At 43.7% G+C, this 24,138-nt stretch overlaps 9 protein-coding genes across 9 annotated transcripts; 1 reads left to right on the top strand and 8 right to left on the bottom strand.

The window, feature by feature from the left end:
* Positions 1–21: 21 nt before the first annotated feature.
* Positions 22–766, bottom strand: EAE98_005283 (uncharacterized protein; the record flags this gene model as incomplete). Its single annotated transcript, XM_038952905.1, has 3 exons — positions 22–201; positions 460–576; positions 644–766. The coding sequence occupies 3 exons, from the start codon at positions 764–766 to the stop codon at positions 22–24; spliced, it is 420 nt and encodes a 139-aa protein (XP_038810747.1).
* A 1,492-nt stretch (positions 767–2,258) lies between these two features.
* On the bottom strand, positions 2,259–3,519 carry EAE98_005284 (uncharacterized protein; the record flags this gene model as incomplete). Its single annotated transcript, XM_038952906.1, has 4 exons — positions 2,259–2,612; positions 2,676–3,087; positions 3,183–3,330; positions 3,441–3,519. 4 exons carry the CDS (start codon positions 3,517–3,519, stop codon positions 2,259–2,261), a joined length of 993 nt encoding a protein of 330 aa, XP_038810748.1.
* Positions 3,520–3,864: 345 nt separating this feature from the next.
* On the bottom strand, positions 3,865–4,077 carry EAE98_005285 (uncharacterized protein; the record flags this gene model as incomplete). The annotated part of the gene is made up of 1 exon (XM_038952907.1): positions 3,865–4,077. The coding sequence occupies one exon, from the start codon at positions 4,075–4,077 to the stop codon at positions 3,865–3,867; it is 213 nt and encodes a 70-aa protein (XP_038810749.1).
* A 66-nt stretch (positions 4,078–4,143) lies between these two features.
* EAE98_005286 (uncharacterized protein) lies at positions 4,144–4,671 on the bottom strand (the record flags this gene model as incomplete). Its single annotated transcript, XM_038952908.1, has 1 exon — positions 4,144–4,671. The coding sequence occupies one exon, from the start codon at positions 4,669–4,671 to the stop codon at positions 4,144–4,146; it is 528 nt and encodes a 175-aa protein (XP_038810750.1).
* A 1,761-nt stretch (positions 4,672–6,432) lies between these two features.
* Positions 6,433–7,017, bottom strand: EAE98_005287 (uncharacterized protein; the record flags this gene model as incomplete). Its single annotated transcript, XM_038952909.1, has 1 exon — positions 6,433–7,017. The coding sequence occupies one exon, from the start codon at positions 7,015–7,017 to the stop codon at positions 6,433–6,435; it is 585 nt and encodes a 194-aa protein (XP_038810751.1).
* Positions 7,018–9,515: 2,498 nt separating this feature from the next.
* EAE98_005288 (uncharacterized protein) lies at positions 9,516–13,323 on the bottom strand (the record flags this gene model as incomplete). The annotated part of the gene is made up of 2 exons (XM_038952910.1): positions 9,516–11,072; positions 11,122–13,323. 2 exons carry the CDS (start codon positions 13,321–13,323, stop codon positions 9,516–9,518), a joined length of 3,759 nt encoding a protein of 1,252 aa, XP_038810752.1.
* A 658-nt stretch (positions 13,324–13,981) lies between these two features.
* EAE98_005289 (uncharacterized protein) lies at positions 13,982–14,998 on the bottom strand (the record flags this gene model as incomplete). Its single annotated transcript, XM_038952911.1, has 3 exons — positions 13,982–14,700; positions 14,753–14,842; positions 14,911–14,998. 3 exons carry the CDS (start codon positions 14,996–14,998, stop codon positions 13,982–13,984), a joined length of 897 nt encoding a protein of 298 aa, XP_038810753.1.
* Positions 14,999–15,537: 539 nt separating this feature from the next.
* On the bottom strand, positions 15,538–16,794 carry EAE98_005290 (uncharacterized protein; the record flags this gene model as incomplete). The annotated part of the gene is made up of 3 exons (XM_038952912.1): positions 15,538–15,593; positions 15,643–16,325; positions 16,379–16,794. 3 exons carry the CDS (start codon positions 16,792–16,794, stop codon positions 15,538–15,540), a joined length of 1,155 nt encoding a protein of 384 aa, XP_038810754.1.
* A 3,001-nt stretch (positions 16,795–19,795) lies between these two features.
* EAE98_005291 (uncharacterized protein) lies at positions 19,796–24,099 on the top strand (the record flags this gene model as incomplete). The annotated part of the gene is made up of 4 exons (XM_038952913.1): positions 19,796–19,811; positions 19,874–20,281; positions 20,333–20,490; positions 20,545–24,099. The coding sequence occupies 4 exons, from the start codon at positions 19,796–19,798 to the stop codon at positions 24,097–24,099; spliced, it is 4,137 nt and encodes a 1,378-aa protein (XP_038810755.1).
* Between the last annotated feature and the right edge of the window lie 39 nt (positions 24,100–24,138).

Raw genomic sequence — 24,138 nt, forward strand, 5'->3', positions numbered from 1 at the left:
TCGAGGGAGAATGGTCGTCAATCAGGTGCAATGAGCATCAAATGCAGTTGTTTTGCACTTTGATTGCGGAAGGTATGGCCTAGAATCACTCAGGTTCTTGTTTGTGAATTTCTCAGAAAGTATACAAGCCTTAAGACGCCCAGCCAAAGTGGTAACCAGCTGGTTGCCCTTTCCGGAACCGGTATCTACGGAAACTGCAGCCTATATGTATGTGCAGGTGCCGGCTCATGCAGGTTGCAATCAGCGTCGAGATTTAAAGGTTGCAGAGGAGGGTGGAATCAGAAGATTGCTTTGGATTCAAACAATATTCGTTTTGAACTAAATTATAGAGGTGCTTAGAGTGGAATGTAAAAGTGGTGTGAAATCCTCGGATTTCCGTAGTCTATGGTTAGGCTAGGATCACCCATCATGCACATCATTTATCATAAAAAGGGTCCAGATTAGCAAAACGGCACTTACGCCAATGTAAAGATCGATGATTGAGAAGGCCGGGCTTCTGTCATGTTGACTACTGTACCCTTCGTGCGCAAGTAGGTCATCGAACCACAAGCTTGACAACTTTTTAATGGAGAAAGCCTGTACAGCCGAATGCAAATCGTATGTTAGTGGTTCAAGAATGACCGGTTCTAGCCAAGATAGATACAAAGTAGTTAGTTGACTGTTGATCGTCCACCTGGAGCTCGGGGAGAAGATCTGATGATGATGTGGTCCAAGCATCGTTTTTCCTCACAGGAGACAGGCGGGATAGAAAATCCGCACTGGCCATGATGATAAAGAAGCTATTGACTGCTTCTGTTCAGTCATAATGTTGGTTTCCATTATACTCAGGCTGGTCGAAGAAGTGAAATAGTTTGCATTGCTCTTACAATCAAGTAAAGATACACAGTGGTAGAGTGTGATGCATAGAAAATTAACTTTGTAAGACTGACATTAGTGACTCGAGATGTTGGAAGTACACTGTAGTGACCAACTTAGTCCACATGTGACATACTATAAGATCTGGAAATATCAACGGGCCCTACTAATGAGGAATAGATACCCACCTAGTAATCAACCTTCAAGGAAAATAGATAAATGACAGATGTATGACTGAATTGATTCATACTATTGGAACTTGAGTATCATAATGTTAAACTTGTTCGATATCAAACTTGTTCAATATTGTGTGTGTGTGTGTGTGTGTGTGTGTATGTGTATGCCAATGCAGTGGTTCCTCTCGAAATAGAGTTTTGATTGACGAAGTCTAGACTTTTAGACTTTTAGAATTCTAGACTCAACATCATATGGAATATCATTTGGACGATAGACTAGTAGTAGTTAAATGGATGCCTACAATGTCAGGGAATAGCGTGGCAAGTCGGCTGTGAAAATACCTAGGTACGACGTAGTGAAGGCGTCGGGACTTCAAGCCTTCGAGATTCGGGACTTCGGAGAATAAACTGTCTGACTAAGATATAAGGCATGAAGATATCAGCACAATCACACCAATCTTTATTCGGCCTAGCCTTCCAACTAGCTCGGACCCACCAAAATTTGTGAGATATAAGAAAATTTCCTCGCGCAACTTGAGATAATTTCTTCTTCAACTTATTTTTTAAGTGCGGCTTGGTACCTCGTGTTTTTCGCGCATCTGCTCGCCATGATGTTAACGAGTGTCAATGGTACCATAGATCGATCCCAATTGCAACCGCTGCTCTCTCTTTAACCTCTTTCCGCGAATTCGAAACTTTTCGTCGAGAATTCAGGCTGTGTTCGTCGGTTTGTCTGAAAGGGCCCAACGGATAACGGTTGGTGGGTGAGAGGACGGGGAGAGTTCGGACATTCTTTATTTAAATACCGTATTGGTTGTCGGATTAGAAGCAGATTCGATGGACTGCAGGAATCTTGTTGGAAGTTCGCAATTGTCTGGGTGGCATTCAAAGACGCGCTTCAGGTCGCGCACGCCAGTCGAGGTAGAATTTTGCGACATTGGTAGTACGGATCCGGTTTGTGGTTTTTTGTTTTTTTTTGAAGATAGGTTGTAGTTTAGTGTTTCAATTCAAATTATTACAATCACTTATAGTCATCAACGTCAATGTGAAGGCAAGTTTCGCGGAAAAGGATATCGTCATGAAGCTGAACCATAAATCATTCTACTCAAATGCCATGCACAAAAGCGCCCCAGAAGGCACATCTGTTAACGCCATCCCATGCCTATCATCGTATAACTATACCGCTCATCATGCTCATCAATGTAAACAAATCATGCTTCATCGTCTTTAATGGTCATGGTCAATCTTCTCCAGCTTTCCTTGGTCGCGCTTTTCACCAGTTTCCCCAATAATTCTAATCCGATCAATGCGTACCTTCTCACTGTCTCCATCACCATCCACAATGAAGAATACCAAGCTAGTAACATTCTGGAACTTCACAAAGCGGAGTGATAATGTAGCAGTGCCTGTTGAATCCCAGTCCTTGGCTTCCAGAGTGATGGTTTGTGTCTCAGGAAGACCTTCAGCCTCGTCAAAACCAACAGTGTGAGCTCGGTTTGTGTAGATCTTGATAGTTTTTGGTCGCATTGGCTCTTCATCATCATCATCCTCGTTATCAGATGCTGAAGGCAGAGATGTGATCTGTGGGACGGGAGATTAGCCTCAATACTTGAGATCTATGCGCATGTGTTAAATGCCTCTTACCTGAACACTATGAACTTTCAACATAGATTGAAACGGCATAAACAACATGAGCTGCTCATCCGTATCACTGACAACCCAGTCCTTAGCCTTCGAATCTGCCGCCTTTCCATTTGACAAGGCACTTGGTTTGCTTGTATCAACTAATGTTCGCACAGTTCCGAATTCACTGTCGGCGTTCAACAACTCTAGACCTTTGATATCAACCTGGTCTGTCACATCGTTGTAGCCTCTTGGAAGAGCTCCTGCGCGCCAATCGCCAGAACCAGATCCACTTGCGAATCCAGACGAAGAATCTCCTGAATCATCTGCCTCTGCAGCCAACTTCCTTACAATATCTTGTAGCTTCTTTGGATCGGCACCTTGCACTTTCTCGACTTGCTTGCCTCCCTTGAAGATCATGAATGTTGGCATACTGTTGAAGTTGTGTTAGCAGGTGCTCAGTATAAATATCCCGGACTATCGACTTCAGGCGCTTGTTCAGTAATGTGCTATACAGGGAAAACATACGCAGTGATACCATAGGTGGATGCAATCTCGGTCTGGTTGTCAACATTGACCTTTGTGAATGTAATCTTGTTTGGACGTGATAGCTGCGCAGAAAGCTGCTCGTACATAGGCGCAATAGCCTTACATGGTCCGCACCAGTCCGCGTAAACTGTAGAAAGGACAGAGCATTAGTGAGGTCCATACCAGTTCATAGTAGTATTGTAAATAGTGATGGAGGGGCAAGTCGTAATGGGAGGGGTTACCGGCGGGGTAGCTTACAATCTGTCACAACAATCTTAGAGGTCTTCAGTAGATTGCTGAATTCCGCTGGTGACTGAACAACAACTGTTTTCGACATATTTTCTGTAAATGAGGTGTAACAAAGATGCAGAACCAAAAGACTAAATTATTATTATGGAAAAGGTGTCGGAGTTGGTTCTTGCCGCTGGGTTAGAAATCAATACCTGGTCATGTGATGTAAACAACACTTCCATTTATTTCCCACATTTTCTTGAGCTTCGTACTATGGTAACATGGAGACATTGAATAAACAGGAGTGAAGTTTTACTACCTGAGTAGCTAGGCATATAAATATTTGCCTGGGTATCTTTATCAATCAAACTGTCATCTGAACATTTATGTATCCATTTCTCATAGCTAGTGCTAGAGCTCTCATTCAATATTTCACGATGCCCGTTTTGAGTCACCAATTGGGTTCGAACAATTTACAGCCAGGGCTTTGGTCAAAGTTGATGATATTGGCTTCCTCATGAGGTACTTGGAAGCATCCGTGTGACCTTCTTTGAGGTTGTAGTACATAGGTAGCCCCACCCATCAATTTGTCCAATGCTAATCCTAATCCTCCTGTGTCATGAATGATGTTATCCAATCCGCAAAATACTGCATCGCAACCCATTACAACTTATCGCAACTCGTCTGTGCAATCCCAGCCATTCATCAAGATACCCATACACAAGACAATCTAACTTCTCTGTCCATTCTCTCTCGTTCCTTCATTCTTTCCTAACAGCTTAGCTGCCCTTTCTAATCTGTTTTTTCTTTCCCTCAACCCACCCCTCACACTTGCCTCACTACCATCAAGCTCCATACTACTTTCTTCACCCCTCTCTCCGATTCTCTCTCTCCCCTCTAAGTCCCTTCCTCTTTCGAGCTCATCCTTATCTCCCTTGATCTTCACGGTATACATCCCAGTTCGTTCGATCTCTCCTTTCACCAATCCAAGCTTCCTGCCTATGCTCACGCTCCTGCTGCTTCCACTTCTGCTTCCGCTCCCACTCTTACTTCCATTTACAACTTCGTTACCACGACCAGAACCGCTCCCGCTGCCGCTGCCGGTATATCCCAATCCGAGTACCCGCCTCCAAAAGCTCTGTGGTCGTACAACCGGTGCATTCCACCCCATGTCCACTGCTATACCCGATTGCGATGATGTTTGCGACTCAACTTCGCTGCGCCAAATTTCGATACGATTGCGTGATATATCTGGCATTTTGAGTATAGCTGGAGAGAAAGTCTCCGACTAATAATTCTGGTCTTGATGGATTTTGAAAGAGAGGAAGGCTTGTAAGTGGCGCATATTGACTTCGAGTGACGGAAGGTTGTTTTTGAAGAGGAATTTGAGATATGGTGATCGTGATATTTAGGGTCAGCTGCTATTTGCGAGCTGATTGAAGCGGGTGATAAATGGTGAATTTTAGGTGAGTTAATAGAAGTGTGGAAATGCTGTGTCAGTTCAGTGAATGAGCTGTGCTTAAATTGAATGGGTGTGGTGAAAGATAAATGGTTGGAAAGGTCGCAGAGGCTTTCGTTGGCTTTTATGGGCTCGTGGGGGAGCATATGATCAGTGCCGACTCGGTTCGGCTCGAGATGCATGAGGTTGAACGTCATTTCGTGTTTTTTACGTCGTATCCTCTTTGTCCTTTAAAATGGGCTACTGAAATAAATTCACTATGTATTTTCTCATTTATTGCAGACAGAAATTCCCTATTACGCTTCGCAGTTCTTCGTTTTCTAAGTGGAATTCGAGTATCGAATTTAAATGAGATTATGTGCCGAAAACGTGGGCCATGGTTTCACTGAATGATTTCGAACAATCAGCCACATTCTATACCAGTAAACCTATTATTATCTTATTGTTTAAATGGCTCAACCACCTTTTCAAATTGCTCTGTTAATGATCTACGTCTTTCAAAAGTAGGAAGGGTTGAACGCATCTCTTATTAACAGCCGAGATTTTGATACTCATATGATTCTCGTTGTCTTAGGCGTTCTTAACCTTTCAACAATAATTGACATCAACAATCAATGTGATGAAGGACTAGAAAATCTGTTCTCGGATCTTGGACATCTATGATGTTATAAGCCGTGCTAGTATCAGACAATGAACCGCGAGCATTTTATGATAATCCAGGAGTTGATTCCCAGACATTCAATAAACCGCTTCGATTGGTGGGCCGAAGCAAAAACAGCAGACAAACCCCCTGGATAACAGTCGTGCATGATTTGCAGAGCATTCGACGAGGATAGACGACCACCAGTGGGTGGTGTACGGACCGACTCGACACTGCAAAAATCGACTTGGCAATATCTCATGAAATATCAATTCGGATATCTGAATTGTTTTAATGATTCATTACAGATTGAACAATGGAATGATAGATCCTGGTATCAAACAACTGGGAAACAAATTTGTTGAACATTTAAAATGTTGAGAAGTCTCCCGTCAGTCCATCTAGTAGACTTAGCGATGTCGTCAACGCCATCGACCGGACCCCTTTCGTGTGATAGCTAGAAAGTATCAGGTGTTATATGTGATGTATATTAGTTGTTGGGGAGGAATGGGGTCAGGAGAGCTAAAGAGAAGAGGCAATGCACTGGAGGACGTAGATGATGCTGATGGATGTGATGGGAGATGTCATTAGAGTTGTTCCAATCATACAGTTTCGGGGAGTGGAGCGCAGCATATACACTAGGCTCGGAACCTGTAGTGGTTGAGAGGTTAATATATGAGCCCTGCTGTTAAATTTGGTTTTTTTCTTTCTGGGAAAGACATGTTAATATGTAGTATATCATCGGTGGAATAGTCACCAGGCTTGGGTGCAGAAAGTTCTACAGCCAATAATGGGTTAAATTATAGTATTCATCGCTGAACGTCGCTACATTAGAACTATGTTTCAAAAAGGCCATGTTGCTGAAGGAGCCTCTGCTTCCTTATATCAATCCCATAAACCTATCTCGATACTTTAATACTTCAGTCATTTATCCATAAGAGAGGTATGATATCCTCCTCCTCCTCTTCCTCCTCCACATCCTCCCAATCATCCTCCTCGTCATCATCCTCCTCATCATCATCAAGCATCCCCAACTCTTCCAACTTATCCAGGACCTTATCCAAGACCTTCGCCTTCACCCAATCCAGGTCTGCAAAAAAAGCCGCCCAAAGCCCCAGCCCCGTTGGAACCACCCACCACCCCCAAACCCCCCTCGTCTTCCACAGACCCGCGCACCCTATTGCAAAAAAACTCCCCGCAGCCCCACTGACAATAGCAGCCGCCATCTTGTCATCCTCATCTTCATCTTTGAATAGAACAGTCCCAAAAGGTGTCTTGATTCCTTCAGTCTTCGCTCGTTCTTCCCATTTCTGACTCTGCCTTCGACAACAATAACAATAGAGCTCATGATCGCGCGTCTTAGATGAGGGAGGATAATTCTCGAAATCGGCGACGAGAAAGGTGTTTTCGAGGCCGGCGCGGAGACAAGTTGCTGAGAAATGGGTGAAGAAGAGTAGTAAGAGCCAACCACTGCGTTTGAGAACGTAATGATCTGTGTTTGGCATGGTGACGTTTGGTGTTCCTGTCAATGAAAAAGTATAAAAGATTATAGAGGTGTTTTTTATGTGCGGTATAATGATATTCTCTTTTCCAATAAGGCTTTGAAGAAAAAAATGGTAGCCCACCTTATGCCGAGAATAAGTCCAGCGATGAATGTTTAATGAAACTACGGACCCGCAGTCAGTTTGATGAAACAAAGATCAAGAGATATCGCATCATTCTCAAACTCCAGAATGATATTGGATATTTCTGAGATAGAGAGGAGATTATTCTAACACTAGGTGGATACGAATTCAAACTTGAAAAGTACTGGGGATAAAGTTCCAACGTCAAATGGAAGGTGCGGAACAAATGCATACTAAATCAGGTTGCTAAACAATCTGTATAAATTTGAGTTGCCTCAACATCACCTCTCCTCTTGCCACTCGAATACACAACAAAGATATAAAATTTGTTCTCCCAAACTTTTACCCTGATACGATGAAGTCACTGTATTACTTGCGGATTTCAGCTTGTCAATTGCATGTCTCTTTAGTATTCGATGTTCATCCACCCCAAAAGCTCCAACGACTTATGGATTTTGAACACTCAAGACTCTCATCTGATATCGTCAATAATTCGTATCAGACTCACAGAGCGATCTTGATATATCTATGTCAAAGTCTCACTCGTTGTACCAGTAATTGAGTCGCCTTATCTAGCATGATATTGGGGACTTTGCTAATGGAATTGAAACCATTTATCTCATCGGCCCAAGGTAAACCGACTATCCTATACTCTTACTGTTATTCTTGGATCTATGATCGCAGCAGCTTTACCTGACGAAATCTTGCCTACGATATCGCAAGTCCCCTCTCTCAGCCGGAGTTGGAAGGTATCTGTTCATCACTTAATGTAGACACTTAAGCAATGATGTCGGAAACAAACTTGCCCAGCAAAAATAATACCCTTCTCTCCACATCAAGTACTAGAGGAATACCAACGATCCTTGCATTAACATATGACATTCTCTTAACACCAAGTATAGTCACAACACTGTTAACATTACGGCTCAAATACTCCTGAGCAATGATTGCCCAAGCTTCTCTAATTTTGTATCTATCACCGCAGACATGATTATCATTCCTCGCTTCTTGACATTAAAGTAGGCTCAGACCTTCAACAAATGCTCTGAGATATCTAACTAGGTACTTTCAAACATCCAATCACCCTCCAACTACCCACTAATCAACCCATCCATCTATCTCCAAATCCAAACACCCACCACGAAAGTCACCCACAATTACAATCAAAACCCCCCAAACATCTCTCCCACCACTCCCAATCAAACTCCAGCTCAATATCCTCGATCGAATTCCTCTCGAAACCACAACCCCATTTGATCAGCCCCAGTCGCTTAGCAATAACACCCCTTTCCCCCTTTCTAACCCTCCGTTAGATATACATTCAGCGCAAATAACCATCAAGGTTTCTGCTTTTCGCATATTCATATTCTGTTAGGGAGATGTAAATATCGGCTCGGGGTGTGTTTCTCATTTCATTCCATTCCCATTTTTTCTCCATCACTATCTCATCTCTTCCCATACTGAAGCCTGATATCCAATCCCGAATTTACAATCTCCACCCCGATAACACAACTCCAATATAATTCCTTTCCTCCCTATATACCCATCAATCATAATCATCATAACCCACTATATACATCGATCATTCATACATCATGCACTAAATATGAATCTCCCAGAAAAGACACAAAAACAAACTAAAAAATAAATCCAAAATCAAATATAAACACAGACATACCCAAGAATATACTCAAGTAAAAACATCCATTAGACAAGCCACAATCAAGTATCGAAAAAGCAAGTATCAAACAAGCAAGTGAGTAAGTAATCACAATCAACCCCTCAACCCCTCAATCTCTTTCTTTCTCTTTCCCTTACCCCCTTTCCATTCTACAAAACCAATCAAGCGAAACTTCGAGCTAAACTCTAACTGCCACGCTCTATTCATAAATTATTGACACCAATTTACTAATACTAATTCACTAATACTAATTCACTAATCCTAATTCACTAATCCTAATTCACTAATACTAATTCACAAATCCTAATTCACTAATACAAATACACAAATACACAAATACTCGAATACTTCATACTATCAATCCATATCAATATATACCTACATACATACATACATACATGCATGCATGCATTTATTCATTCCGCGCTAACCCATATATCCATATGTATATGCACATTAAGTCTATCTCTTTCTTCTTTCTTCTTTCTTCTCTCTTCTCTCTTCTTTCTCTCTTAAACCTTTTCACCCCCCTATTCTGATCCGATTCACGCTACAACCAACCAACCAACCAACCAACCCAACCAACCCATCCCATCCATACGCATAAAATAACCCATCCATCAACCCATCCATCCATCCATACAATGCAATACACGCACCCTACACCCCAAAAGCGGAAAAGCAAGCTCAAATCCAATCATGCAAAAGTCATCTCAATTTCCTCCTCTCCCCCACCCCCCGCAAATTCATCCTCATCATCATCCGCCCACGCATTTTTTTCCGCCACGTATCCCAATCCCATCCCCATCCCCGTCACGCCCAAGCCCAATCCGACTCCCACTCCTGTTCCCATGCCCACAGGTAATGTAGAAGCCGATTTTAATTCTGGTCTTGCACTACTCGATCCAGTCCCATCGAAGCCACCTCCAAATCCACCATTACCATCGGCCACATGACCTAAAGAATGGAAACTTGTATGTCCTCTCTCAGGTAACCTCGTACTACTAACATTAGCCGAATGAGGAGGAGAATGATACGCAGTATCAAAAGTCATCTCAAGTTCTTCCTCAGGTTCCTGAGCCAGATATGGTGAATTTCTCGCAAGATCTTGTCGAGAATTTGAATTTGAGTATGAATATGTTGAGCCAGCACCAAATCCATTCGAAGGACGAGGAGAATGACCTGGCGAACGATAACCGTAAGCATTCAATGTTGTACTCGCATCATCGCTTTTTGTTGGACGAAGAGAATTACGTGGACTGGATTGTGGACTATTAGATGAAGAGGCGAGGCTGAGTTTCATAGGTGGAAGTGTGGATTTAAGTTCTTTAACCTCCATGTGTTTGTTGCTACCACCATCAGCTGCAACTCCACTAGCGACTTCGGCGCGAATAGCATCGATGTCGAAAAGAATACCATGGTTATTTCCTTGGCCGTCCTCTGTTCCAGATCGGCTTGAATCACGACTCTGCTCGTTCTTTGAACTTTCTACATATGTCTCCCATTCTTTACGTTCGACGGCTGATTTCTTTTTACGGCCGAAGAAACTAAATCTTCCTTTCCCTTCTTTCTCTTTCTTCTCGAATTCTTTCCGGGCTTCCTCGATCTCATTAATAAGTTCTCTCTGCCTCTCTGCATGATTTTCCGGGTCCGGATCTTCAATTTCAGTAAATTCGTCGCTCTCAACCTCCCATCCCACCGCTCGAAGAAGCTTGGGCATGGCAGTACGATATGCCATATGTCCCGGTACTAGATCAGTAACATCCACATTTTCTATTCCAGGAACATTCTCGACCGGTGCAAGACCTGCTACACGTCTAATACCACCACTAGTAAGACGGAAAAGATATCCTAGAATCCAATCATTCCTTGCATATCCATTGACGAATCTACCAGCCACAACGGATCTCGCTTTTAAATAGTCATCCTGATTCACCACATTAGGTGAACCAAATAGGTAAACATTTTGAACCAAGCCATAAGCGCCTTTCTTGGCGAGTTCTTTGAGACATGAGAAGATGACTCGAGAACCAAGGGAATATCCCACGAAGGTGATTGGTCTGGTACCAAGATTTCGATCGATAAGCGAGTCTGCAAGAATAAGACCTGCAGCATTTGCACGGTCAAGGGAAACCGTCCATGGGTTATCGATGAGATATGAAAGTTTAGTTAAAACGACTGGTAATTGTAAAGCAGCCATCAAACCAACGAGGATGGTACTTCCGAGAACTTGTTGAAGACCTTGAGTCAAAGCCTAAAATGCGTTAGTATATACAGTGTGTGCTGATAAATTCAAACCTTACCTCTGTTGCTAGAATATTAATGGTATCTCCCATACTTGTAAGCATTTCCGGCTCCCAAAGAACCGAGTATATATCTCCCATGATCGGATCAACTGTACTATATGGCAAGCGAACATCATCAACTTTACCCGTCATCCATCCCGAGACTGTGATGATCAAGTTGACTCGCTTGTTATTATGCAATGGCCTATACTCAAAGGTTTTGACTGCTCCAGTTCTACGATTTGCAGCTTTGATCGCAATAAAACCACCTGAAGTGGCAGCACCCGTTGTGATGATAGCAGCACCTGCAGAACCAGCAAGGAAGCCACTAGTACCTGCTACACCGATTGTAGTGAAACCAGCCGCGAGACCTGCTCCGATAACAGGTGCCAAGAGACCTGCCGAAAGTCCAATAACTAAACTTCCACCAACGGTAGCAAGACCCATCATCAAATATCTTTTCTTGAGAGCCATTTTCCTCCTGTTCTCTTTATGATCATCCTCATTCCAGTTCTCCTTTTCGGCTGCTTGTTGCATTTCCAAGGCATCTGTTACTCGTTTCTCAAAACGACAGATTTCTAACCAGGAAACTTCCATATTATCACCAACCTTTTCTAATAAAGTTCTAGATCGTGCATCATAAACAGAGTCCGCAATCAAAGTCAAGAAAAGGTCACAAAGAACAGTCCAGCGAAGATCGATATCAATGTTCTTAGTAGTGGGAAGTTGTGAAGGAGTTCGAACTTCGGGTAAATCTTCGCCACCATGCTCTTGGTATGGTGGAGGTACAGCAGCCGATTCTTCCTCATCATATCGTCGAGGAGTTTGTGGACTCAAAGGTGATTGTGGTAAGCGTGGAGACTGTATGGATTCTCGTGGTAATCGCGGAGATGAGATGGATTCCCTAGGACTTCTACCTGACGCAACCGAGTCTTTACTTGAATGAGCTTTCTCGGCCATAGGATTCTTTACTCGTGCATTTTGCATGAGAGTCCCTGTCAGATCGGAAGGGACTACTCCATGTTCAGCCAATTGCTCAATCATGATCTGTTCATCTGTACTGATTTCCATATGCGCATATAGCCGAACCATCATTTTTTGAGTCCACATTTTCATAGCTTCGGCTGAAACTTGCAATTCTTTCTTGTTTCCTTTCTTTGCTGACACCAATGATTCTTGTTGTTCAAGCATTTTAGAAAGGATAAGTCGAGTCATGCCAACATATGCAATTCTTTGCCCTTCCGTTAAAAGATCCTTCGTAGCTTGCATTTGAGACACTGCATCTCGCTGCTCCTCATCTTCCACTTCTCCAGCTCCAGTGCCATGAACATCTTTGAAAAGGTATTGTGTATTTTCATCCAAACTCGTCGCAGATTGAGCATCTTCGTCTAGTTGAACTCTAGTATATCCTCTGCCGGCACCACCCAACCCTGCATATGCATCCGGTTCTTCATCAGATTCGTGTGCCTCCTTTGCAATTAACCTATTATCATCATCGTAAATATCGTACGGAGCATACGCTGGCATTGTTTGCCATTCATCATCTTCTTGAGGTGGGCTTTTTGGATCAGGTACAGTGGTATGTTGATGCGACCATTCTGATATTCCCTGACTGGTTCCCTGACTTGGTTCCATCCGACTATTCCTGTTATTCACCGCGGGAACCGCATTGCTGTTACTGTTGCCACTAGTATTCTCCAAACTTTCTGCAGATTTTGGCTCTTCTGCAGGCTTCGCAGGTTCCGACGATTCCGCCAGAGCTTCTTTACTTGTGGATTCGATATCTTCGATTGTTTGTCGAGGAGCCGGATGTCCATGAGCTGGCAAGTCCTCATTCTGAGTTGTCTCGCGAGGTTTTTGAGGTTCTGGATTCGTGGTCGCAGGTGATGGCGTTATTTGCACAACCTTGAGTTCCTCTTCTTCCTTATCTGACCCATTATCCTTTACACCGTCTGCCTTTTCTGCGTCTCCCTTAGCAACATCCGCATTCTTCAATCCATTCTCTTGAGTCTCAGCATTCCGATCTTCTGCGACACTCGACTTATCCTCCGATTCGACATTCTCCAAATCTTCATCGTATGCTACCGGTTCTGGAACAACTCTCTTCTTGAGGGGTAATCCGAAGTCATCCAGTTCTGCAGGTCCATTTTGAACAGCTGTACCCGGTCCCACAATGCCATCTTCCTTAGCATTTGTGGTGGTCTCATCACTCTGTGGCATATTGTTCCTAGCACTTCGACCACCACCTTGACTCACAGGGCAGGTGGCGTCTCTAACAGATAAATCATCTAACGTCACTTAGACATTCGTTGTTCAACCGTTAAATGTGTTCTTGCGCGGATCCATGGATTCTGAAGCACAAAAGTGTTCCGAGGTCGATGCTCTGTGCTTTGTATGGATTTCGTACACACCGTACACACAGACACCGTCTAGTTGACTAGGATTTGGGGATTTGGGAATGACCGATGCACTTCCTCAGTGAGTGAACCAGTAAACGATTGGAACGTGCTTTCTAACGGGTAAGGGTATAGTAATGATTCAGATGTTTTATTGCTTATTGCTTATGGGCAGTGAAGGTTTAAATGCTTTTGAGGACTTGTAACTTTTGAGGAATCATTATGTTGCTCTACTTTAAATAGATTCGACCTTTACTTGATATGTAGTTTGGGGTCCATCTTCTTTGTTCTGTAATCCAGGGGGTCGGTCAAATGCGACCTACCTATATGACGAATTGGAATCGTAATATCGTGCTCCCCGATTTCTTTATTACTGTAATTTCAACAGCCATACTCATGCAGCTCAATTCCGATTCTTTGGGTATCATTCTAAAATTGTAATTAATTTATATGTAACATTCTGCTCGATATTCCTGTATATGTTAAACTGTTTCATCCATTTTCTCACTTGAAATGGTCGTTTCCCCATCAGCTCCATCCTCTGCCTTTTTCTTCGAGTGTAGACGTTTTCGTTTGCGTTTGACAGGTTCTGAACCATCCGCTCCCGTATCATTGGCATCAGCCACTTTGGTTGACGCATTAGGCTTCGTACTCTCTCCCTCGACCTTCTTTTTCTTCTTCATTGCTAATGGATTGGGTCCTTTTGGTCCTGGTGCATTCTTCTTCTTTTTCGCAACACCTTCCGATACACCCATATCTTTCTTTGCTGATTCTTCGTCATCGTCCTCATCGCCTTCATTTCTCTTCCTCTTGAGACTTCCTGAAGCTCTTCCTGACTTAATGCCTTGTCTAAATTTCGACCTTTCTTCTCTATCTCTCGTCTCTGTAGATGTTTCTGCCATAGGTTCCATAATCATAACACTCCTGTTGATGTAAACCAAAGGTACGCCCTGAATTGCCCTCATCGCCTTCCTCACTTCTATATCTTGACTTGCTACCACGTATCTGTGTTTATTGGTTCCATTGTCTTTGCCGTCAACGACTGCTTTGATACAATCACGGGCAGAGAGAGGTTCGGGATAATCTTCTGGGAGATGACCGCAACGGCGTCGCTCGTAGGTTTTTGCTTTGTCGATGAGATAGGAAACTCCTGGTTCTGATGAAGCAGCATATAAATGGCGCATTGAGCATTGTGTAATCACTAATGTGCGTTAACAATTGATGCGACAAGACGTAAAGGTATATGAACATACTAGGCTTAACTTGACCATGAAGTGTTCGCTCTAAACCCCCGACCAAGTCCATCTTGAATCTATCAGCATCCTTAATAATCTCTGCGTCAACTGTTGAGAGAGAAAGTCAGTCATTGAAAACGAGCAATAGTACTGATGCGCAACGTTGGGGAGCTCACGAAGTACTTGATATGCTTCACGGAAACCAAAGCTCATGCCATATTGCTGCATGAGCTTTTTATATTGCTTCGCTCTTTTTCCTCTCATGTTTTTGAATTCGCCAAACTAATTTGAGGGTCAATTGATTGAGTTTGGTAAATGGTAAGAGATGTGATGATGAAGATTGATAATTTTTTTATCGGATAAATTTAACGATAAGGACTTATCGGGAACTAGGGTGGGTTTTCCCAATGACCCAATGGCTTCCTAGTATTTGTTGCTAGCCATGCTAAGCCAACAAGTCTAGAACCAAAGGATACCTAGGAGTACTTTCAAAGTCTCTACTTGATATTATATGAATGTACAAAAGTCTATATACTGCCTAAATAAGAATACCTATTACATAGATGGTTCGTACGCCATGTATTCCTCCCACCCGCGAACCTCCTTACTCTGGCCATCTCTTGTCACGATTTCCATCCCTTGCAAATCGAGATATTCCGTTTGGTGTTCTTCTTCCCCCTAAACAACTGTCTCTATATGCCTCTTGGCGCGAGTTGCTATTGCATGAACAGCTTCTAATCACTTCAATCCCGAGGTCATATCTTATATGCCCCAGATAATTCAACCTATACAACTACTTCACTTCATCCGTTACTGCGTTTACATAGAGCTGCAACTACACTTATGTCGTCTAGTTTACCTAACAATCAATTAGTAAATGGTATACCTTTCAGCCTCTTGTTACTCACCTCCTTCCATAGCAAGACCTTCCTCGACAGCGTGCTCCATGAAGGGACTCTCTGCGAAAGGATCTTGCGCGATCACTTTTGCAGCTTTCATGAGCTCATCGGCTACAAATTTCATACCACCTCCAGCACCACCTTGTCGATCTCCAGTACCTATACCTCCCTCACCTCGCTCCCACTTACGAATACTGCTTACAACACTTTCAATTATTTCATGCTCCCATAGATTGTCAATTACGCCATCAGACATGGCAAGAACGACATCACCTTCCTCAATTTCAACCTTCTCCATAACAGCATTATTAACAGGCGTGTCGGGGCTATTTGTACCGAGTTGTCGAGGACAGTCAAACCAATGCCATTGTTCTGTAGTTTTGAAAATACGTTCCTCCTGTTTCGGTCTTATGACTAGTACTTGTGAGTCGCCAATGTTGGTAACGTATAGAAGAGGAGTCGCGGGCGCAGTAGGATCGGTATCATCCAATTTATAATGCAATTGTGCCCCGGTAGCCGTAGTTGTGCCTTGCCATTTATTCGGACTCGCAGTCGCTTGAATAGTTTGCTCATATGCCTTTTGTAGATAATCAATAGGATTCGGCTCGAAGTACTTTCCTGCAGGTCGAGATCTTCTTGCGTCGTTCTCTACTTCCGCAGCCCAGAAGTGTAATATTAGCCTTGACCATAAACTGACGATACGTTAGCACTCCAAGGTCCATTGTGATTTCAGAAAGCCACCAACCCTGCATGACCACCTTCTCTTGTAGACCAGGCGCCGACACCATCGTTTGCGCCAATAAAGTAGTCACTTGAGTAAACCGCATCATCGCCATTTGTATATCCTCTGATCACCTCGCCGTTCACCGAAGGTCTTCTATCGCGACTCCGATGATGAGTACTCAACGGATCGGAAAAGGAACCTGATGGAGGAGATAGAAATGGAGGAGGAAAGGGTCGAGGCTTTCTCTTGGCAAATAAGGCAAGTCCAGTTTCGAATTTAAATGGAAGGGATTCTTTTCGAAATGGTGGTATATCGACATCTGCAGATGTGGAAAATGCCAATTCAGGGCGCCATCTCGGAGAACTGTGAATGAGAGTACGACGGGATTGATTGTGTATAGCTTGCGCAACGTGTGTTCGACAAATCGACCTCCTCATCCCAGCGTCGTGATTGATGCACAGAGGTGAAGAATTACCTCGTGGTCGAGTTGATGGAAGTTGTCGGGATACAAACCGAGAAACTCCTTCACAAAAATTGCACTCTAGACGATAAGAACCTTCATTGTTCAATGGACCAACCGCGATAACGAATCAGGTACGTATTAGACACGTGACACGTGCCATAAATATAGATTTCTTAAGGCTGAATATGGCTGTGGATAATGACAATTTGTGTGGAGCATGCAAGGATCACCAAGTCTACTGGGGAGGAATTTGAATCAAGAGTGGGTGAAAGACGGAAAACAATCTGAATCCATGGATCGATTGATTTCGTAAAGAAATTGACATGTTCACCATTCACTGCTTATCATATGGTGATACATCGATGCAAATCTACCACGTGCTTACTTTCTACATGACCATGACCATGACAATGAATGAAGCGACGAATTGATATCTGCGTTGCCTTTGCTTGACTTGGCCTGCAGCGATTAGTGAGTGTCTGGACCGGCTGTGCTGTCCTTTGAACATAATCTTGCATGATCCGGAGAATTCGGCTGAATGTGAAGGTGCTTCTCTTTTGATTTGCGTTGTCAAGCCTAAAAGGATGATCACCGCAGGCATGTTTTATATTCTTCCGGACCAAAAGGGATAAATTCTTCGTATTACGGTGGTCCACGGGTACTGCAACTTTCCGCGCGAAGGACTTTCTCGGACAAATTGATTGGTGTCTATGGAGGGAAGAGACTCAAGAGAGAGAGTTTGTATGTATGTAGGTAAGAGCTTGGGCCAGATTTCACTCACATAGTTTGGTAATCATAACGTTTCAGAAAGACTGGAGACATTGAGAGATATGGAAAGAGATTGGAGATTGGAGATTGGAGATTTGACATTGGAGATGGGAGATGGGAGATGGGAGATGGGAGATGGGAGATGTTGGAGATATTGGAGATATTGAAAGTTATTACGGAGTCGGTGTTTAAGTAGAAAAATCTCTTAGAATCTCTCTCTCTCTCTCTCTCTCTCACACAGCCACTCATTGCCAATTAATTGATGGATTCGATACCCGATAAACGAGCTGAGAGAGCCGCTTGCAGAGGTACCTGGGCCCCCTTTGGCTGCTAGGTAGATTGTGATGGTTCAATATCAACCAATTAAGGTATGCTCGGCGTTACGATCTCGTATTATTGCTCCTCGTCTTGAGGGGTCTTGGAGTAAGAAAAGCACGCAGACACGCCGGTGAAAAGTTAAGGATTTGCAGGTACAGGCGATCAGATCAGCACTTGACACTTTCACTCGTTTCCCAGCGCGTGTTGAGATGGAAAGGCCCAATGATAATGAGCATTACCAAAGCATTAGCAAAGTGAGTGAGTGTATCGTACGAGTACGCACGCTAACCTTATTTGGGGAAAGAGAAAAATGACGCGTCCATGTGTTGAGGATTCCAAGTTCGTAGTGCCAGGTGAGTATTAGTACCTACTAGGTAGTTATAGCAGTTAGCCAAGACCGGTGAATGGTACTACCGGTAGTAGGATGCTTTCCTCTTAGCATGGATAGAGCATGGATAGAGCACAATCGTCCTGTGCAGCTGTGCTAGAGATGTACTACTCGAGTAGAGATGTACAATGAATGGAGGTATCGTATAATAAGGGAAATTCCAATGCAGGAGATAGTAAGATCTTACATACCTCGTACCTAGATGCATACACATACATACTTGGAATTTGTCAACAGTTCCAAACCTTGATCCAAGTCTGGGAGCCACATCTTGACTCTGTTTAACAATCGACAGACAAAGGGTCAATGATACATGCTCGCCGCTACCAGATGAGGATAGTTTGTATGTGTTGTTGATGTGATAGATGCTCGATAGCTACAATGCCTTCTTTCTTAATGTATGTAATGTATGTACCTACCTGTCTATGTCTGTCTATCTTCACCCCCTTCCTACACAATGCACATGTTCCTTTTTCGTCCGGTCCTTCCGTCCATTTGATGAGATATGAGATATGAGATATGAGACCTCGTAATTGAATCATTTCATGTGATGCAAACGAATTACGCCGTGAAATCAATTTGAACCCTTCACTCCCAAATAAAGTCCCCCTTATGATCATTTGGCCCCAGATTCTGAATATTGTCTATTGTTTTCCAAGATTACCGACCTAGGTACCCAGTAGCTATTCAATCTGGTGCTCTCTTGACCACTTTCACTTCTTTCACTTCTTTCACTTCTTCCACTTCTTCCACTTCCTCCTACCAACCAACCTCTTCATCTTTTCAACCCTTTCTCGACCTTTGACTTTGACTGTGACCTTCGACCTTCGTTCTTCGTTCTTCTTGAATATATATTCCATTTCATTTTCGATTCTCTTCCTCTAGCTTTATCTACACATTTATTAAACTAAACTACATCTTAGACTTCTCACACAATTTCCTCTCGTATATTTTTTTACTCTTCTCTCTCTCTCTCCCTCTCTCTTTCTTTCTATTTTGAGCATCGGTAGTCGGACCTCTCCCGCCTCTTATCCTCCCTCTCATCATTCCCTGGTCTCACAAAAGTGACGTCCCCCAGATCCCGCCAATCCCCCCAAAAATAAAACAAGATGCTAAGCAGGTACATGAATTAGTACGCATACCAGTACATTATTCACCTGCTTTTCCCCAAATTATTCATCATTCCTCAACATTAATCACAATACTCCCAATTCAATCTTTACATTCTTTTGTATCTTGTATTTTGCTTCAATTCATCCATCTTCTGTTTGCAGCCTTTCGAGCTTCCTTTGCCGCCGGCTTATAAAAATTGGGAATCATTGTGCTGTTATATAATCAACAGTCCGACAAAGAAAGAACAAAACACAGAACACTTCTTAGATTGTACATGTCATAAGTCCACCAATATCAATTCGAAGGTTCATCCGGAGCTCGCGGAATCACCGCTTCATTGATAGATTTCCCAACTTACTATTATTCAAAGCAAATTAATTCATTCAAAATGGGCCGAAATCGAGGTACGTTGGAATGCGCCACCATATTTACAAGTCAACCATTGCTAAATAGCTCCTTCCCTTAGTTATGTCGTTCATGTCCCAGTTTAGGGACAGAGACTCTAATAGCCCTACTCGACCACCTCCATCTACAGGCCGAGCACGAAGTCGAACCGAATCCTACACACAGCAAGGGTCCCAAGATACAGGAAAGTCGTCCTCGGGAAGAGAGCCATTTCCAACTTCGAGCTTCCAAATATCCTCTCACCAGGAATCGCCTTTGAGCGAAGTTCGCGCATCTCCTCAGCCGACTCGAACAAGGGAACGAGCATCTTCTAGACCAACGTCTATGGCACAAACCTTTCAGCCTCCACTGATGGATGTGAACCAAGATACCTTGCCGGAACTACAACCAATTTTCACATTCTTGAATAGTCACAGCAACAAATTGTACCAGGAAGGGTATTTCTTGAAATTGGATGATCAAAACATCCGTACGTATTATTTTCTACATTGGTAGAGCATGTTAATCTAACATCATGCAGACGGCAAGGCCAATGCCGACCGAACCTGGACAGAGTGTTTTGCACAGCTTGTGGGAACTATCCTTTCATTGTGGGATGCAGCAGAGTTAGATGCTGCTGGGCAAGACGGAGAGGTCCTCCCAAAGTTTATCAATCTCACAGATGCCTCGATCAAAATGGTTACTTCTACTCTTCTCAAAATTGGTATGATTCCACCTACTAATAGTCTATAGATCGAATCCCTTCCCACAAGGTCACCCACAGAAGCACCTTTGCAGAATGTCCTCAGCATATCCACAGCTGGTAAGAATAGATACCTATTGCACTTCAATTCACATCACTCGTTGGTTCAATGGACCGCCGGTATCCGTCTCTGTATGTTTGAGCATGCGTCATTACAAGAAGCCTACACAGGTGCGCTCATTGCTGGTAAGGGTAAATTATTAAACAATATCAGACCCATCATGGAGCGCTCAAGGATCCAAACTGCAGACTGGGCCCGAGTGAGATTTGGCGCTGGAACGCCTTGGAGACGATGTTGGTGCGTAATCACTCCACCCGATGAAAAGGAAGTCCAGCGACTACAAAAGCAATCGCAAAAGAAGAGGTCGGCATATGATCGCTCCCGACCCCCTATATTGAAAGGCGACATCAAATTTTATGATTCCAAGAGGACGAAAAAAATTCGACCAATCGCTACGATCAACGATGCATATTCGGCGTTTGCCATATATCCTCAATCCAAACCACTCATAGATGCTTCCACTTTAGTCAAGGTTGAAGGATCTATTACGATTCACTCAAACCCCCCTTTGACATCTGAAGGATTCGTATTTGTCATGCCCGAGGTACATCCGGCTGTAAGTGGCTTTGAAATGATGCTCCGTTGGCTTTTCCCGGTCTACGATACGTTTGGTCTGTATGGACGTCCTGGTCGTTTGATTGCAGAGACAAATGACACCAGAAGTTTGATGTTTGCAATGCCAGAACACCGAAGATATGGATATTTAGAAACCCTCGATGTTTCAAGTCTAATATCGGAGCAAGGTAGCGCTAACTGGCTAGAATCTGAATGGAGAGGAAGAATGAAAGATTTGACAGCGAAGCGAATGGTGACTCTCAGAAACAACAGCCAAAGAAATAGCCAGTACGGCAGTAGAAGAAGTCGCAATAGTGTAGGAAATCCTCGGACTCGCCTTCAGTTTGACGATGCAGCATCGGTCAGATCATCACCATCGATACAGTTTGGTGCCCGTCCGGCGGGAGATGTTGGCTATAGCGGTCTCCCTAGAACTGATTCGGCACCTGTTGCATTTCAACAGCCAAAGACCTCAGGAGCGTCTCATCAAAGGTCAATATCTGAATCTCAACCACCCAGCCGTGATCAGAATCAAAATCCTTCTGTCTTTGATGGAGCTTTTGAACCTGCTCCTATCCCACTGCACACTGGCTCAGGTTTGAAATGCGTACGAGATGCTACACCTTCCCCCGACCGCCTCAGTTCAGAAGATGAGCAAGCAGCCAGTGCAACTCCAGTTCGCGAACTACAAGAATTGCAAACGGTTACGGTTCCAGAACCTGTAGCTGCACCCCCAGCTTTCAAACACGCGCCGGGCGCTAAACCCCCCAGCAAACCCCTGCAATCAACAGATCTTCGAAAAGCGAATAATCGCATGTCTACCGCAACATTATCTCAGTTAACTGGTGCTGCCGGTGCTGCAGCCACTTACCAAAGTCAAGACCGAAGAGGATTGAATGCTCAAACGCATGATAGAATAGAGGAGGATGAAGATCAAGGTAGAGGGGTACTGTCAGACGTCACCAGATATCACCATATGCCTGCTAACCATGACATCATTAATGAAGGCATCGTAGCAACCTACGAACCTCGTAACGAACAAGAGTCCACTCTTCCCTCGAACCGCGATCAAATCCCGTATCAAAACCAACACTATCAATCTAATAATACAAATTTTAATTCAAGATCACAACCAAATCTCTCAAACGATATGCTCCCACCAAAGAACCCCTCTAGCCAACCATCTCGTCTACAGACCAGCCAAAGCATCTCAAGAAAGCCTCTTCCTACACAAGAAGAGAACCAATCAAGCCCTAATTCGTCGCATCCACCTTCTAGCTCTGGGAGCTTGACTCAACATATTCTCGATTCAGGTGCTTTCGATTTGATATTGCCTAAAGCAGACGACTTTAAGCTTCCCCAGATGAATAGACACAATAGTGATTTAAGTAGTGCATATGACGACGCTGCATCAACTGGTACCCCGGATTATGCCAGTACCAAAAAGTCTGTGCGATCTGTACGCACGCAAGAGTCTGTCGAAAAGCCTCGAGCAGGGAAGAAGAAGATCATCGGCAATATCGAAGTTGGGCAGCCACTTTATGGTGACGAAAACACATTGTCAAAAGGAGTTGATATTGATTTTGGTCCTACCTTTGATCTCAATCGAGCACCCGGTCAAGAATCTCCAAGTCCTCCTCCTAAACAGAATAATTTTAATCATTCAAGTCCTGAAAAGCGTCCAAGTCATGAAAGATCTCCTAGCGGCAATGCACTAGCTTGGCAACCTGGAATGAGTGCAACCGCTGCTAACAATACCTTTGGCCACAAACAAGGTTTGACGGCGGAAGAGTATGTTCAGCAGCGTTCCATGGTTGCTGCTGCCACACCGCAATATATCCACCAACGTCAGCCTTCAGGCAACATTCTACGTGCCACTTCTCCTACGCCTGCACGCGCCACGCCTTCCCCTACACCTGGACGATATACCCCTTCCCCTACGCCAGGTCAAACTTCTAAGCGTTCCAGTGCACTGATAGGTCAGCATTCACGCCATAGCTCAGCAGATTTATTAAATCTCAATGAAGGACATGGTCAAAATCGTCACTCACGCCATAGCTCAGCAGACTTGTTAAATTTCAATGAAGGATATGGTCAAAACCGTAACTCACGTCGTAACTCAACAGATCTATTAAATTCTGCTGAGGTGTATGGTCAACAGCAACATGCACGTCACAGCTCAGCTGATCTTTTACGTCCAAGCTCGAGAGGTGCAAACAGAGTTTTAGGGGCCTCTGGAAATGGCACCCTTACAACAAATCTCTCTGCTCGAGAGCAAGCTTTTGTTGCTAAAATGACTGGTGGACCCCTCATTGCCATGGCTAAGAATACTAACAAAGATAACGTTGTTTCTGCTGGTCTCGTTGGAGCTATTGGTTCGCGTGAGAAGGAAAAGCAACATGTCAAGCAAGGACTCAAATCTCAGTCGGTACAGCATGCAATTGCACTTCGTCAACAACAATTGGCTCAGCAACAGCAACAGCAGCAGCAGCAGCAAGCTGAACAACGTCGCCTTGATCAACAATTAGCTGAACAAACTCGTCTTTTGCAACAAACTGAGCAGAACCGTCGCCAGTCCCAGTATGCTAACACCAACTATTCACCATCACAGTTTGCAGTACCTAGTAAGAGAGGTTCATGGATGGGGCCAAACTTCCCTCAGGCAGCGGCATGGACAACACCAGCGCAATTACCAGGGCAATATCAAACAACTTTGGCACACTCACCTGGACAATATCAACCAACATTGGCTCACTCGCCTGGACAATATCAAACAACTATGGCTCACTCTCCTGGACAATACCAACCAACCTTATCATACTCTCCTGGGTATCAAGCTTCCCCTCATCAATATTCTCAACAACAGCAATATTTCCCTCAATATCCGCCAGCGCAAGGAGGACAGAGGAACTCTGGATACTATGGATAAATATGTAATAGGTTGACAGCATAGCCTGGCGTTATTCTT

Source organism: Botrytis deweyae (assembly GCF_014898535.1).
Source record: "Botrytis deweyae strain B1 chromosome Unknown BDEW_010, whole genome shotgun sequence".
NCBI lineage: Eukaryota > Fungi > Ascomycota > Leotiomycetes > Helotiales > Sclerotiniaceae > Botrytis > Botrytis deweyae.